The sequence below is a fragment of the Phaseolus vulgaris genome, chromosome 8 (genome assembly GCF_051622355.1).
Source record: "Phaseolus vulgaris cultivar YP4 chromosome 8, ASM5162235v1, whole genome shotgun sequence".
NCBI lineage: Eukaryota > Viridiplantae > Streptophyta > Magnoliopsida > Fabales > Fabaceae > Phaseolus > Phaseolus vulgaris.
This window is the reverse complement of record NC_143505.1, coordinates 4,780,897-4,797,782: the sequence shown is the minus strand read 5'-3', so window position 1 is coordinate 4,797,782 and position 16,886 is coordinate 4,780,897. Positions and strand designations below refer to the sequence as shown.

General features: G+C 33.0%; 3 protein-coding genes across 7 annotated transcripts; 1 reads left to right on the top strand and 2 right to left on the bottom strand.

The window, feature by feature from the left end:
- Window positions 1-2,160: 2,160 nt before the first annotated feature.
- On the bottom strand, window positions 2,161-3,679 carry MTACP2 (mitochondrial acyl carrier protein 2). The gene is made up of 2 exons (XM_068629112.2): window positions 3,416-3,679; window positions 2,161-2,553 (listed from the first exon to the last, which is right to left on the bottom strand). Exons 1-2 carry the CDS (start codon window positions 3,623-3,625, stop codon window positions 2,377-2,379), a joined length of 387 nt encoding a protein of 128 aa, XP_068485213.1. The 5' UTR covers window positions 3,626-3,679; the 3' UTR covers window positions 2,161-2,376.
- A 1,091-nt stretch (window positions 3,680-4,770) lies between these two features.
- On the top strand, window positions 4,771-9,535 carry LOC137823393 (NAD(P)-binding Rossmann-fold superfamily protein). 2 transcript variants are annotated; one of them, XM_068628501.2, is made up of 12 exons: window positions 4,771-5,053; window positions 5,133-5,188; window positions 5,283-5,316; window positions 5,903-6,001; window positions 6,115-6,263; window positions 6,790-6,828; window positions 6,971-7,063; window positions 7,560-7,658; window positions 7,850-7,936; window positions 8,500-8,583; window positions 9,091-9,156; window positions 9,275-9,535. In XM_068628501.2, the coding sequence occupies exons 1-12, from the start codon at window positions 4,987-4,989 to the stop codon at window positions 9,359-9,361; spliced, it is 960 nt and encodes a 319-aa protein (XP_068484602.1). In that variant the 5' UTR covers window positions 4,771-4,986; the 3' UTR covers window positions 9,362-9,535. The 2 variants fall into 2 exon arrangements, with proteins under 2 accessions (XP_068484602.1, XP_068484603.1); XM_068628502.1 differs by having other exon boundaries at window positions 4,798-4,988.
- Window positions 9,536-9,896: 361 nt separating this feature from the next.
- HCF109 (high chlorophyll fluorescent 109) lies at window positions 9,897-15,303 on the bottom strand. 4 transcript variants are annotated; one of them, XR_016515170.1, is made up of 7 exons: window positions 15,050-15,303; window positions 14,845-14,922; window positions 13,666-13,886; window positions 12,227-12,430; window positions 11,464-11,684; window positions 11,052-11,238; window positions 9,897-10,428 (listed from the first exon to the last, which is right to left on the bottom strand). XR_016515170.1 is itself a non-coding variant. In XM_068628500.1 (7 exons), the coding sequence occupies exons 1-7, from the start codon at window positions 15,207-15,209 to the stop codon at window positions 10,379-10,381; spliced, it is 1,116 nt and encodes a 371-aa protein (XP_068484601.1). In that variant the 5' UTR covers window positions 15,210-15,303; the 3' UTR covers window positions 9,897-10,378. The 4 variants fall into 4 exon arrangements, 3 of the variants coding, with proteins under 3 accessions (XP_068484601.1, XP_068484600.1, XP_090150651.1); XM_068628500.1 differs by having other exon boundaries at window positions 11,464-11,679; XM_068628499.1 differs by having other exon boundaries at window positions 9,897-10,291; window positions 11,464-11,679.
- Between the last annotated feature and the right edge of the window lie 1,583 nt (window positions 15,304-16,886).

Below are 16,886 nucleotides of genomic sequence, written 5' to 3'. Positions count from 1 at the left end.
TACAAATTAAAATATTTGTATACAATATATGTACCATAAATTAGAGTTAATAGTCATGTTGTCTTCTAGATATTACTTGAAAATTGTGACTTTAACAACTACTTTTTTTATTCTCACTATTATAACAGTTTGAAAAAAAATCTTTTATAAATTTTGGCTCCTCCCTAAACCATCATATATGTAAAGTTAGAATGGAATAATAATTTTTTGTGTTTTTTTAGTTTTCTCACAAAAAATTCAACTACATTTTGATTTTTCAGATCCGAACACAAAACAAAAACACAAAATGTGTTTATTTTAAAATGAGAATACCAAAATTATAGAAAAAAATAGAGGTCAAAGTCATATATTTTAAAATATGATGTTAATTTTTATGTATATTGTAATTTTTACATTATCAATTAATTACAATTTTAGCTTAAATAACTTTAAAAAATACTTAAATATGATTATAATATTGGATAAGGCGCTAGTAAATAAAGAAAAAGTTTAAAATCTAAAAGTGGACTATTTTTTAAATACTATTTAAAATAATCATAATAAAAATAATCTTAAAGTTAAAAGTTGTTATTATTTTAAAATAACCATTTTTTGTGAATTTGAATTAAGTTTGTTTTACAAGATTTTGAAAATACAATTTGTTGTGAATAAAATTAAAACTCTTTTAATTAACACTTCAAATCTCATAACTTATGCATAATAACTTTTTTGCTACTCCACTGTGCTGTGCAGGTTATTTGGTTTTCCTCATCTCCTTCTGAGTTGGGTTTCGTTTGCATGCCAACTGTTTGGTTTTTTGTTGCTGTTGTGCTGTTTTGTGGTTTGATCGTTTCTGATCGCAATTGGTTGTGGATTGATTAGCAGTTCTTCTGCGTTCGTGGTTCTTTTGGCGCTGTTGGGCAGTGTTCTTTGTGCGAGTCTGTTTCTTGCTAGTTTTCTTGAGGGTCTCTTTATCGCGCCACGCTTAGTCTCTGGTAAGCGTTTGGAGTTTTGTCTCAGTCATTTCTTCTGTTCTAACGCTATGCGTTTTGGCTGTCCCCCAGGTTCTCATTCATGGGAATTCATTCTGCAGGTTTTGAAATACTTGGGGATGTATTCAAGATCATGATCCTCCTTCGGCTGCGAAGTTTTCTCATGTAGCATTGGCTCAAAAACGTACCTTTGCTCAGGTACTGCATAATGCTTGCAGTATTCCACTTTCTCATTTGCCTTTTTGTATAAAAGGGGATATGGTTTCGGTCCAAATATCTGAGGAAATTTATCTGGTCTAGAGGACTGTAAAAATCACTTACATGGAGTGATTCTATCCAAACGAGATAAACCTTTGACTCATCTAGAGGTGTGCAAAAAACTGGACGTAGCTTGGAAATATTTGGGATCTTGAATGGCCGTAACACTTGAAAAGGGGTTTTATGAGCTTTGCCTTCTCTTTAGAAGATAAGATAAGGGTTTTGGCAGTTGGCTCTTGGAATATGTTGAGGGGTTTTCTTCGTGTTTTTGTTTCTCGTGTTTTAGTAGATATTAATTTGCTTACTGAACCACCTAATCAAATCTTTTGTGGCGCGGCTGAGATATGCATTTGTTGCTGATATTGAGTATGAGAATTTACCACATTTCTGTTCATCCTGCAAGATGATTGGGCACAATTTAGCTAACAGAAGGAGGCTTTAGCCTACAAATACTGAGAAGGAAGTGGAAAATGTTCCTAAGCAAAAGAAGGACAAGGTTGTGAATTCTGTCATTCTCAATGCGACTGTGAGGGAGTCTGATACAACAGAGGCTTCTACTGACGCTGTTCATTATAGCCATTGGGAAGATCAAGTTTAAGGCTTTTTTGATTTGGAGGATCATCAAGTTGCCTTAGAGTCTGGAAAGACGTTTGTGCCAAAGTCAACTTCAATCATTTTGATTTATCAATTTCGGAATTTTTTTTTTTCCTTTTCAATGATGAATATTCTTGTAATATGCAAAACAAATACAGGGTAAAAGAAGATCTTCCTTAAAAACGGGAACAACTCATTGCAGAAGAATCATCCAGCAATGTATAACATGGATCCTGGTGCATGGAGACTAAACAAGAGTATAACTATTACAAATGAAGTAAAAAACAAAGCAAAAGAGAGTAGCACAATGCATCCAATGCTGAGGAGAACTCAAGAATAATTAGAAATTCAACACAATTCTTATTGACATGAATGAGGGAGGAAACAAAATGTGAAGTTCTGTGATGCCAGTACTACCACCAAAGGACGCTGGCACATCCCCAGCAAACACTCTTCTGAGGGATGAGAAAATAAAGTTCACTTTGGTAGCAAAAATGTCTGATGCACCTACTAAACTAGACAATGGGAAACAAAAGAAAAAGTAGTATACACTCTACTTTGCCTGAGGATGGGATGCAATGAAGTCCACAGCATGTTTAATAGAGTTGATCTTGTCAGCCTCATTATCAGGAATCTCAAACCCAAACTCTTCCTCAAGAGCCATCACTATCTCAACGGCATCCAAACTATCCAATCCAAGGTCATTCTGGAAGTGAGCATTAGGGGTAACCTGACAAAATACAAACACACAATCACATGAATAAGCATTACAAATATAAAATTTCAAAACTAATGAAAAGAAATCCAAAATTTAGCCAAATAAAATAGGAAAAAATGTTTCATCCATACATAGCATAACAGAGCCCATGGGATTAATCAGTGAAAATATAAATTCATCATCAAATAAAACCATCCATTTTATCCTTGAAATATCACTCTATCTCCTATATAAGTAATTTCTCAAGTCTTAACTCGTGCTAAACTGGCCCCTAAACTAACTAAAATACGTATACTTAGGACTAATGTGTTTTTGAATTGCTATTTCTGTGAAACCAATCGTCCATATGCATTTTCCAACTCACAAAACGGAGAAGCAACAACACTAACGACTTGGGAAAAATTATGGGTTACGTACTCAAATTCTTACTTAAGGTATTACTTGTATAATTTTATATTTATTCAGATAGTTTTCTGCAAAAACAGTTATGAGAAAAAGTATAAAATAAAAATAAAATAATGTTTCCCTAACCTAAATTTAACATTATGCACAATGAAAGCCATCCAGTAGAAAAGTCGATTCACAACTTTTATAACTTCAGAAATGGCGACAAAATTAGCGGTTTAATTATTCTAAGATTCTAAATTAGACAAATGCGAGCGATGCAATCAGTAACCGTTACAGTCACGAAACAGTCGAACAACATCATCGACGTTGCAGGTGAAATGGCTACTTTGGAAAGATTGATTGTCACTAACATGAAGAAGAAAGTGACGTGGCATATGTGTAGGGTTGGCAGCAATTGAAAATATAACAGGATCAAGAAATTAGGCATGAGCGGAAAGCGGTAATAGATGGAAATGGAGAGTAGAACCTTGGCGGGATCAACTTTCTGGAAGTTTTTAACGCAGGAGATAACGCGATCTGCGACCTCGGACTTGTCGAGAAAACTGCCGCGAACCTCTTCGCAGAAACGGCGAAGGAAGACGGTAGGAGCGAGGGTTAAGGGAGAGTTGCGTGGAAGAGCGTCGACGCGCACTCTTAGGTATTTGATCAGAGGTAAAGTGCTCCTACTCGCCGCCATGGATCTGCACCAGTGAAACCAACCTAAACCTCACTCTCTACCTTCTTCTCGTCTTTTCGATACTCTCTTCTTTCTTCTGTTATGCTTGATGATGATGGATCATAATGCCCAAAACCCTCCTCTCTTCCCTTCCATCTCCTGCACGTCCTGGGCTTTTCAATTATGGGCCTCACACTTAGGCCTGACTCCGCCTCGGCCCTCTTTCTCCATTCAATTACTTTATACACCTTTTTATTTTCCTCCTGCACCCCTAAATTTTTGAAATACCCATTTTACCTTTTGCGATTTATATCTCAGTCTTGTGCAATGCTGGTAGATGATGCCACAAATGGTTAATATCACTTGCTTTTTTTTTTTCTAACCTTATCGGAGAGGTGTAGAAAATGAAAAAAAGGGCAAAATTATCATTTCATGTGTTCTGTGGAGGTGCATGAAGAAAGCATAGAGGTACATGAAGAAATTGTAAGAAAAATAATATTACCTCTGGGATCTATGAGGCTCAGACACTCCTCTTAAATGACGTATCAGTGTCGGACATACGTATCAGTGTCGACACTCGTAAGACACTTATCGGTGAAGTGTTCAATTCAAAAAATATTTGTTGGATTTTTGAAAATTCTAGCACTGTTCTAACACAATTTTAAAAAGTATAAATATAATAATTTTCTAAAAATTCGTATAAATTTTTATTATGATTATAAAAATAAGGAACAAATTCTTTTGAACGAACCATAAAAAATATCTAAAACAATCAATCTGATACAACAATCCAAATCCTTTTAGAAAGAAAAAAATTTGCTATTGGATTCAGTAATCTAAGTAAAATAAATGTTAATTTTGAATTAATCAATCTGAATAAAACATATTTCAAGTTATGCAAATTAGAATGTTTTTAATAAATGGTATAATTTAAAAGTAAAATAAAATTATGCAATCTAAAATATATTTTTTAAAATATAAAATTAATTTTAAATTATATAATCCAAAATGTATTTTGAGACTGTATGATCTAAAAGTGAAAGAATAATTAATCCAAAATATAAAACTTAATCTTTTAACTTTTGAGTTGTATAATTTAAAAAATATATATATATTTAATCTAAAACAATTCTGGTTAAACTGCATAAAGGAATACTTTTAACATTGTTTTTATCATTCAGAAATAAGAAGTTGTATATTGTAACGGTATAATCGCCTTTAAAGTATCGAAAACAAAATCGGGATTAGTAAATAGCTTTCACGTTCGCGTTGGAAAATCGCGTTAGAAAATCGCGTTGGCACTTCACTCCGTTGCAACCAAAACCAGAAATAACTGCACAGCGAAAGCTTCTATATTGTATTGTATTGCATCGCCCAGCCTCATGTTGGTGTTCTTCATTTGTGTACTCCTTTTCTTCGTCTTTTTATACAAATTCATCGCCGCTTATGGTATTTCATTTTTCTCATTCAGTTGCTTTCTCTTTTCACTTATCATTTTTTTGTTCTAATTCTCGTTTTGATTTATTAGGCGATTTCACTCTGATGTCTAAGAAGCAACCTAAACGCGAAGAAATTGAAGATAAGGTTGCGAGAATCACACACATACACACACTTGAGTGCTTCATTCTTCGTGTCTTGCGTAACTGACTTTCTCTTTTCATGTTTCATTTCCACCCAGGTTGTTTGGATTACTGGCGCTAGCCGTGGAATTGGTATAACAATAACTCTTCCTTCTTGATTTTTTTTTTTCAATTTCAGTATTATATTTCTGTTGAGTTGATTAGTTCCCTCATTTTGACCTTGGACTTCGATCAAATCAATCTGGAATTCTAATTCGCGCAGAAAATCACTTTGATAAGTGGAGGAATCAAAATAATTAGCCTTTGAAAAATGTAATCAAGGGTGATTAATGATAGCAACGCACTTTCTAAGTCACTTGTTTGAATACGCACTCTTTTATTGGTTGAAATTACTCGAAATAACAAATTTTATTTGTTCTCACTTTTTATTTAATGGTTCCCTCTTCCGATTTTGTATTTTTCGATCAATTTTAAGCTTAGCTAATAGTGGTGTGTGTCAGAAAGTATATCACTGGCACTACTCTAATCTGCAATGCTTTATATTGCCACTTTTTTCTTACTTTATTTTATTATTTCAGAATTCCTTTTTGCTTACTTTGTTCTGTATAATCTAAGAAGGATTCCTTTAAACAGCCAGAATTTTTTCCCTATTTGTAACTAATTTTGCTTGCAGAGCTGATTCCTTCTTCTTTTTGGTTCCTTCAATGATGTAATAAAGGGGAGATTTTGGCTAAACAGCTTGCAAGTTTAGGGGCCAGGCTTATAATCTCTGCGAGGAATGAAGTTGAGCTAAACCGAGTAAGGGCACAACTGAAAGGTATTTTGTGTTGTATTACTGGTTACATGTGCTAAATTAGTTTGTAAATTGTGTACAAATAATGATATAGTCACATACCATGCTCTATTAATATGTGGTTTGCATACCACCAGGTAAGCATGCACCTGATGAAGTCAAGATTTTACCATTGGATTTATCGTCTGGAGAGGATTCTCTTAGGATAGCTGTTGAGAAAGCAGAATACTTTTTTTCGGATTCTGGTGTTGATTACATGATCCATAATGCAGCTTTTGAGCGACCTGTAAGTGACTGACTGCTTTATCCAATGTCTTGTTTAGTACTTCTATATGCTTGTAGTTGTAAGTTAAAAGTTACACCTATTAGTGTAAAAGAAGAGGAAATAGAGGTTGACTATCATCCTTTCGTTTAGAAATATAATTTTTCAAGACAACATTATTAGTCACTAATTCATCCTATAAGGTGTGTGTGCATCCGTGGCCCTATGAGTTTAGAAACATTTCATCAATAGAAATTCCTACTTCAAAGGTGATACTTTTTACTGGTCAGCACGCATTTCAGGATGTTTGTAGCTACTATCTACATTAACCGAAAATTTGCTAGCTTATAAAATTTGCTAGCTACTATCTACACCAGCACTGAGAAAATTTCATTGGGTGATGCTAGCTTATCATTTCATTCCAGTATAATATAGTGATGATGCTTTGTTGAAAGCTCATAAAACTTCTCTTCACCAATCTGATAAAATTTGCTGATCATATATGCTCATTCAATTAACTGTATTGTGAATTGATTATTTTGTTGTGCAGAAAACATCAATTTTAGATGTAACTGAGGAAGGTCTTAAGGTATTTTATAGAGGACACTCTTACTCCCGCTGTTAATTACCAATCCTTTACTTTAAATTTGTTTTTACCCCTTTTTCAGTCTTCTTTCAAAACATTATAAGTAGTCATCTGAAGTTTTATATTACTCTTTTCTCCTGATTAGGCTACATTTGATGTCAATGTTTTTGGGACAATAACTCTTACAAAGCTCTTGACACCTTTCATGTTAAAGAGGGGGCATGGTCATTTTGTGGTGGTAAGCAGGAATTCATAACAATATCTTATTTTGGTTATGAAATTTGAATGGAAATAGTATATTAAATGTGTGTTTGTTTTCACGTTTATTTCCACATTGAATGGCAATCCATGGATTTCTTCCATTCATGTTTGGATGCTTTTGAAAATGCACTAACTGCAAACCAAGCACACTCTTCTAAGTAGTGATCAGACACTACAGCAGCTGGAGCTTGCAGGCAGATGTTTGTGACTGCATTGATTTATTAACCAAAACAAGTGCAACTAAAAAGGAGAGTAGTCACTAGTCAACTTTTCTGTTACATATTATCTGTCAACGAACAATAACAATTTTAACTGTTTGGTAAAATTATATTGGCGTGTTTTATGTTTTCGCTTTAATTGTTGACTATGCTAAGAACTAATGCTCATAATTTTGGAAAACTTATTCAGTATTTCTTTTAACCTCTTTCCCATTCATAAACTGATAATCTTTTGTTACTTTCAATTACAATCAGATGAGTAGTGCAGCAGGAAAGACACCTGCCCCAGGTCAGGCTGTATACTCTGCTTCTAAATATGCGCTCAATGGTTACTTCCATACCTTGCGTTCAGAGGTATGTAGACTGTCTATTATCTTAGGAAGGGATGCAATTTACCATGATAAACCATACTATAGTTCACAACTGGAAGTTAAACGCAGTAGTTTTTTTGTCTAATGAGAAAAAAATGGGTATAATGAATGTTGTTTTATTGTAATTATCATACTGTACATAGTCATGCACTACTAATCATTTAATGTTGACAGCTCTGTCAGAAAGGAATCCGAGTAACTGTGGTCTGTCCTGGTCCAATAGAAACATCAAATAATGCTGGATCAAAGGTTCCATCTGAGGTTTGTGTATTTGCTAATTCATCATCCATTACTACTGCAAAGAAAGACAAAACATGAGTGAATTTTTCTTTACTTTCTTCCCACCATAGTACGTAGTACATGTATCTTTGGAAACTTCTAATTCTCTAGAGCGATAAATCAAGATACATTACCATTTTCTGAGCTTGTAGATACATGCTTGTCAAGAATGAAGAAAAAAAATTCTTGTACATTTTTAACAAAAATTGATGAATGTAATTTATATACATATTTTCCCTTTCGCTTAGTAGACACATTGAATTGTTATTTTTAAACTAGGAATGTGGCTTGCTGGTCTCCTCTTTGATGTTTGCTAAATGAAACTGGAGCTAAGAATATGTAAAAATATTTAATGTTATTTTGAAAAGAAAATGACATATTGCAAAGAAGCAGCATGGTGCAAGATATTGGTGTATACAGTATTCTCTCCCCTTTTCGTTTTGATTATTGCTATTGTCCACTTTAACTCGCATGTTGTCTGCTCTGGATATATCAATTGAGTCATTGAAAGATTGTTTCATTCATGTGAAATTCTGTCTCCACAGAAGCGTGTATCATCTGAAAGGTGTGCGGAGCTGACTATCATTGCTGCAACCCATGGCTTAAAGGAAGCTTGGATATCATATCAGGTAAAAGCATTGATTAGAAATTTACTTATGTTTGAATATGTCACCATTTTTCAACATTCGTGTCTCCGTAGATTCTCTGCATTTTGTACAATGAATCTGCTTAATACTTGTTTTGCCATTTTTCATACACGTCACTTTGTTTGCCTCTTAAAGCATCATCCTTTCAATGTATCATTAAATGTGTCACTATGACAGTGTGTTGAGGTACATTTCATGCAACTGTCGGAATAATTATGTAATTGACGTGAAGATGTAATGCTCCCTTGTCAATTTGCAACATCATCAAATTCAAGGATGATTCTGGGAATATTTGTTCCTGCTTTACTTTTTGGAATCCAGAAGAGTTTTTGTTCACTCGACCCACAATATTGAATGTTTTCCTCAATTTAAAATTTTGTTGCATCTAAGCATTTGGTTTCTCACTTAGATAGGCTAATTGATGCTTTCAATTAGCATGAATTAAAATTTCCAGATTGCAACGTTAATCCTTAAATCTTTTGCGTGCAGCCTGTGCTCGCTGTTATGTATCTTGTTCAGTACATGCCATCTGTTGGTTATTGGCTCATGGACAAGGTATTTTCTAATTCTATAGTATGCATTTTGTAACTTTTTTACGACTTTTTTTACCTTTTGTGCTACTGGACATCGATCAAAATGAATACACATTGATACCTTGTACAAATGACTGTAGGTTGGCAAAAATCGAGTAGAAGCTGCTGAAAAGAAGGGAAACACATATTCTTTGAGCTTACTGTTTGGAAAAAAGAAGGGCCCTTGATGCCCATCTGTGCATGGTTTTTTTCAAAGATTTGTGTCAAATGTATTTTAGTTAAAGGTTCTCTGTCAAAATGAATAACACCTTTTCGGGCAATTGACAGAATAGAGTTATATGTTATTCCAAAATGAACAATGAAGGTTTATAAATTTTCAATGGGCGAGACATTCTGTGATACTCCACAATACTTTTCAAATTCAGAACAATTTTGTATGCATAAAATATAGAGCAATCAATCTGCAAATAAACTAGTGATTTTTTAAGGAAATTACCTACAGTATATTTGTTGTTGAAAATGGAGCTGCAGAAAATTGCAATGTAAAGAGTCTAGTTCGGTAAATAAATGGCAGGTGGTACTCTCAAATTCCAAATATCACTGGAAGAAGCCATTGAAAAATGCACTATTTTGATACTTCGAGCTCCTAAGTTGCATTAATTATCCATTTTATACAACACCCAGTTAAGATAATATTAATAATTAATGCAGTAAAAAACAATAATTAAAATTATCAATGGAAAAGACTTGCAAAACAACATATTATCTAAACTTAATTTTGCATTGGAATTGACTACAGAGAGCAACTAATACAACAACCAAACCGTAATCCATTTCTACGAAGGGGGTATATCAGTTAACGACACTTGTCGACAGTGACATATTGAACTTGAATTTGAGGTAAGATTTGACGAAGGGGTCCAACTCGCCATCCATTACAGAGATGACATCTGTCGTTTCATACCCTGTTCTTACATCTTTAACTAGTTTGTATGGATGGAATACATAGTTCCGTATTTGTTGCCCCCATTCAGCTTTGACTACGTCCCCTCGAATCTGCTTAATCTCTGATGCGCGCTGCTCTTCAGCTATAACCAACAACTTGGCTTTCAAACGGCTTAAAGCTCTGATCTTATTCGCTAGTTGTGATCTCTCCTCTGCAACCATGCTTTTTTAAAGTTAAAACTTGCAATTAAAAACAGATGTTTGAATTGGATGCAGACTGGAAATGGCGCAAGTGACCCTCAAAATTTAACAAAAGCATTAGTAGTCCCGGATCCTGTATTTAGTGAACCTAGAAAATACACAGTCCATGCCAAATATAAACCTGAGACCTCCTTAACAAAAGTCCAAATACACTACATAGTATACCATTCACACAACATTTTAATCAGTTAGATATGCAAATGTGCAATTCACAATAAATGTCTTTTGATAAAACGTTTTAACACAAACCAAGTAATCATAACTGAAAATTCAGAAGGTCGCCTAAAACAGTTTCAAGTTCGATTATCATATACATGTTCCAAACAAAGAGGGCTGTAGTAATTAGCTTACTGGATATTGCTGCGATGACTTTGTGCTTATAGATTAGTTTCCTAAACGACTACTTTTAGATTCTAGTCATACCGAAAGGGTTAAAGTGAGGATAAGAATTCCCAAATGAGGAACACTTTGCGGCATATGTTTGAAATTTTGATCCATTAAAGTAGATTTGACACTAAATTATTTGTTAAGTATAGTGTCTCCAAATTTATCTGAGTTATCATCATCTTAGAACTATGATATATTTAAAACTATGTGCACCAACCTGCATATTGCCCAGTGCAACATGGAATAGTACTTTAGAAAGGTATGTAATAAGTCCAGAAAAATATACAAATGGGATCAAATAATTCCCAAAGGAGATTAACGAACCTGTGCAGCGAAGAGTGACACCAGTTGGAATGTGTGTAATCCGAACTGCAGTTTCAACCTTGTTCACATTTTGACCTCCCTTTCCACCTGCTCTTGAAAAACTAATTTCCAGGTCCTCCTCGGGAATTTCAACATTCATAGATTCCTCGGGCAGAAGAGGCATAACCTCAACACCAGAAAAGCTTGTCTGTTTATAGATATTAAAAATTGGAGTTTAAAAGAAAATATTATGAATTTGATAATTAAAGGGAAAAATAATATTAACGGTTCATCAAATATCTAATAGCAAATCTGTAGAAAATGACTAAGGACATATATTTATTTTGATTCGTGGGGCTAGGAGGGGAGGAGTGGACATTACACTTGTTATTCACAAACACGGTATTTCAGCTATCAAAATGTTGGTTATTACCTGACGAAGGCCTTTGGCATTAAAAGGTGATTGACGAACAATGCGATGTGTTCCTTTCTCCCCAGACAAATACCCATATGCATAACGACCTTCAACTTCAACAGTGGCAGATTTAATTCCAGCTTCTTCTCCGGGGGATTTCTCTATCACTCTGGTCTTGTATCTCTGTTTCTCACCCCATCTCACGTACATCCTAAGAAGCATGTCTGCCCAATCCTGTTCTGGAGATGATAATTTTTATACAGAAGTTAAAGCTGAATTGGCAGAATCACCATTAAGTATTCAAATTTCAAAATATAATCCAAATAGAAAAAGGAAAAGGAAAGATGGATACGTTGGTTGCATCATCTCACACGAGACAGGGAAAAAACCCTGTATTGTGGGATGGAAATAAAATAGTAAAACAGGCTCCCGCATATAACTATGGTGGAATTTTATTTACTTAACAAACCCACACCCCATATATTAGGAGATCGCCTGTCCAGATTTATTGTATATGACTGTTTTATAGATACTTGGTAGTAGAGATCAACAAATATTACTAAAAGCCAGGAAAGGTTAAATATGTTGAGACATCTAGGTAGTATTCTAAAGTCAAAACTCAACTGCAGGACAAGGAAAAAGTCAAATTGTAGCTTTTCTTGGCAGTCAAGTTCTGACATTCTACCAGTATAATATATCAGACTAAAATGTTTTCACCACGAACTAGGAATGTCAGAAACAAGTTTCTTAATATAGCATCTGAACATAGAAACCTATTTACCTGGGCATCAGTACCACCAGCACCTGCTGTAATAGAGATAACAGCACCTTCTTTATCATAAGGACCAGAGAGAAGTTGAGTTAGCTCATATCGATCTAGCGATTTATTCAGTTCTTTAATAAGATTGGCGGCCTCATCAAAAAGTCCTCTGTCAATGGATTCCATTTCCTCGGTCAGCTTAACTATTGTTTCTGCATCCTCAACCTACATTCATTGCGATGAAAATCCATATTGGCACATAGCTTAATTTGCATAAGAGAAGAAAAGGGCACACAATGAGCCCTTAGAGAGAAAAGGAAGATTTAGGCATACACCATACACCTACCATGAATCAGCCCTCTTTAAAAGCCAAGTCTTCAGATGGTATGGTTTCCTTTTCCCCAGTCTGCTAGTGGGCTAGTTCCTTTTGGTTTTTATGTTCTTTTACCACTAAGTTTTCTTTTATTTCTTTTATACCAATATTAAAGAAAATACAACTTTTTTTATTAAAGGTTATACCAATATTAAGTTTTTTGGCCCGATTGAAGGACTTAACATTGCAGGGCTCTGAATAAACTTTCAGGCCAGGCAAAGCTTTTATATTTTCAAAAAATCCCCAGTCAACAACCCCTTCTGAGATAGGTAACTAGCCTGGCATAATCCAATGTCTCGAACATATGGCAATAGCTATTTAGGCAACGAATAGTCTAGTCTAGTCTAGCTTTTATAGCTACTCCCATCCCTATTACAGTAAATATAAGAAACATATTTAGCACATATGCCCAACATACAAGACCAAAAATCTAACAACTTTTATAATAAATCTAGCACTGCAACCGTCATATCAATATAAATGAAACCCGTGAACAAAATTACTTTTAAAATTTTCAAATTTCTTTTAAACAAAGGTATTAGATAATATATTATAAAAAATGGGGGCATGAAAGCATAAATGGGAGAATTAAAGTCAGGGTCAGGGACAATTTTGTGCATTCCTTAGAAAATAGATCAATCTTTTTCCTTTCAAACTAGAAGAGGCACCCAAAAAGCAGGTACAAAAACGTTATATTCTAATTTATTTCTATAATTGTTGTTGGAGATCCCACGTTTAGGAATAAGTGGGGTGCAATCCTCACCTTACAAGCTGATTTTGTGAAGTTGAGTTAAGCATAAACCCACTTACTAATAATTGTAAAAGCAAATTCATTTTAATTAGTAATGCAAAAATAATTTTAGAGAAGAGCATGGTGTTTTAATTATCAGGACAAAAATATCAAACTCAACAAGAATGCATTTTTATTTGTACACGGTAGTTGAAACAAACCTGTTATGTATTTCAATTTTACATTCCACTTTTTATTGTTAGCATATCTAGACCAGTGCTCTTTCAGTCAGGAGTTTATAATTGGACACTGAAACTTGGGGTTCCCCGTTGTTGAAAATCAAAATAAGAAACTAACCTGGGTTTTAAAATCATTGAGTAATTTTATCTTCTCTTTAATATCAGCCAAGGTCGAAAGAGTCTTTTGAGCATTGGCCCGATTTTCCCAGAAAGAGCTATCAGCTGCTTGCTCCTCCAAATTGGCAAGTTCTTGCTCCAGTAATTGTAGACCAGAAGACTCTCTAATCTCTTCAACACGTTGTAACATAATTTCAACATCCCTCCTCAGGGAATAAAAATCTGCAAAATAATACCAAGTTATGAGCTAATTATAACAACAAACCAGAATTGATTTAGCAAGTTTCCTCTCATTAAACCTATTCATGAATTATGATGAATTATATGATTATGATCATGAAACAGCAGAGGAAAGAGGAAAATTTCAAGCGCCTAAAATCTAAAGAAGTTCACAGGATAATATACAAATCAACTTATTCAATTCCAAACTATATCTTAGATTGCATGGATTTGGAAAATTGAAAATAATGAATAACAAATATTAATCAGAGGCTGCCCAGTAGTCTTTGTGTGTTTCATTTCAATCACTTCCATTCCTTTAATTAAAAGGCTTCCAACTCCCAGTAATTGAATACAAAAAAAAAGATACAAATTCTGCCAAACAAATGAAGCAGGTTATGGTTATGAGGCATATTGTAAACCTAAAATCCAAGGAAATCCTTCCATTCAACTATAAGTTAATAGCAGAAAACAACTTTGCAGTTCAAAACTCGATATCTCTAATTCACTGTGAACTTCTCACTCAAGGGTCTTGGCTTATAATTGGAAAGAGGTACATGCAACAGGCACCTTTGCCTTACTATAATACAAGCACTGAGTGTGTTTGGATACACATCCAATATGCACATAGAGAAACGAAACCATGCCAAATTTATTCATTTAGCAAAAGCAATAGTTTATAGCTTCCGGAGGACGCTACACGGCCATTGACACGGAAACAGATACGCTATTGTAAATTGGCTTACAGATTTAATTTTAACTTTTTTCCTCATTTTTTCTCTCTCTAAATTCTTATGGGGATGATTATCCAAACATTAATAATCAATTAAATCGATAATATTCCATACCAATAATATGATAATAAAAAATAAAACAGGTTAATCAACTTCCTTGAATTCAAAAACACACTAAAACGTTGAACTAAAACAAGATTAAAAAAAATCAACTAATAATCAAGTACCTTGCAGTGCCCAATCACTTGCATCGGTGTTCTCTCCTTCACCAACACTCAATTGGTTCTCCGGCGCCGCGAACAAAACTGCCACAAAATCAACAAACGCACCGAATATTAGAAAATGTGAAAAGAAATTAAATTAATTAATTAACTAAATAGGATGAGAAGAAAGTGAATAGTGATAAAATGGCGGAAAAGAAAAAGAAATTACGAGACGGAGGAGAAAAACGCGAAGAAGAGGAGAGAGTGGTGGAGCGAAAAGAGAAGAAGGGAAAGTGTTTAGAAGGATTGGGGATTTTTTGCGGAATGAGAAGTGAGTGTTTGCACGTGGCGAATAGAATGGTGCACAGAGGCTGCGAAACAACCTCCATGGCTATCGAGCTCGTAAGGTAAGGGAACAACAACCAGATAAGAAACTGGTTCGCACTCTAACTGATTACAAAAATATTAAATAAATAAATATATGAACAAAAAATATTATTATTATTATTATTTTATTTTTAAAATATGGAATTAATGGTGATTTTTTTTTCTGAAATTATAATTTGTAATAATCTGAAATTTTGATGCTGGATTTATTTTTACGCAATTTTCATTCTTTTTTTTTTATTTTAAAATTATATTGAAATTGTTGATAATTATATTTTGCAACAATATTAGTCTTTTCAATCACATAAAAATTACGAGTATAGCGTTTCCTTTTTCCATTTCACTATATTATATTTAAAGTAAAACAAAAACTACTTATAAGTAAACTAAAAATTGAATAAAATTACGGATTATTAAAATTAAACCGTCAAAATTGTATAAAAGAAATTAGAGATCAAAATTATAAATAAATAAAAATTAGTGTACTAAAATTAAAGACTAAAATTACATATTTTGTAAAATATAGCGGTCAAATAATCATATTTAAAATATATTTCTTTTTCTCATAATTACTAAAAACAATTTTAATAATTAAATAAAAATTAATTTTATAAATAAAAAATAATTAATTATAGAAACTATTAAAAAATAATTAATTATAGAAACTATTAAAAAATAATTAATTATAGAAACTATTAAAAAATAATTAATTATAGAGACTAAATTAAAGATATTTTAAAGATTAAAATAATTATTGAATTCTATTAATTTCTATTATTAATAAAAAGTTTATATATCTAATTAATTATAAAAAAATTATTAAATTTAAATAATCGGTAATTAAACAATAAAATATATATTATATTATATATATATATATATAATTTCGCAAGCATTGTTGTTCAAGGTTTGGAATGATAAAATATTGGGTACATATGATTAATTTTTTGTTATTTCCTAATGCATTGTTATGTTATTGTTTGATTTGTTTTAATTTTGTTTTGACATGACTAGTATTATATAATTAAGAATATTAAGAAACGTGTAGAGAAATTGTCTAGATAATTATTATTATATGAGCTTTTTAGAGACTTTTGGGTGTGTCGGCACATAAAAAGAGACATCAAAGGATATTAATTATTGTTAGTTAGAAAGTTGTACCGTAAAAACTGGTACATAATTATTTAGCACCTCCTTTCGATTATTTGCAAAATTTTAAATAACTTTCTAAACAAATAAATGGATTCCTAAACTAGAAAAGAGTAGGTTTTTTTTTGTTCAAAAAGTTGGTTCTTGTGTCTGGGATTAATTTCAATGACTTAAAATCGAAAAATTATAATGTGTAACAGTTTTACAAATATCAGGGGCTCAAAATAATCACAGTTTAACTTTAAATATTTTGAATGACTTTAGTTAATGCAATTTTGTGTTCAGTGCTTTTTAGATATCAGTGGAAATACTTCTTTAAATTTATTTTTTGATGTATGGTTAATTAATGAATATATTTTATTAGAATTTTAAAGTGTGAAATAATATGTAGGGCATTGGGCGAGCAAAAGTATATACAAGGTGTTCCCAAACGGGTAAGCACTAACAATAATTGTTGTTTTGGGTGAATTGGTTCCTCTGTTTCTCATTTCTTTTTTTTTACTTTTTTTACTTCTAGTCAACTTTAAATT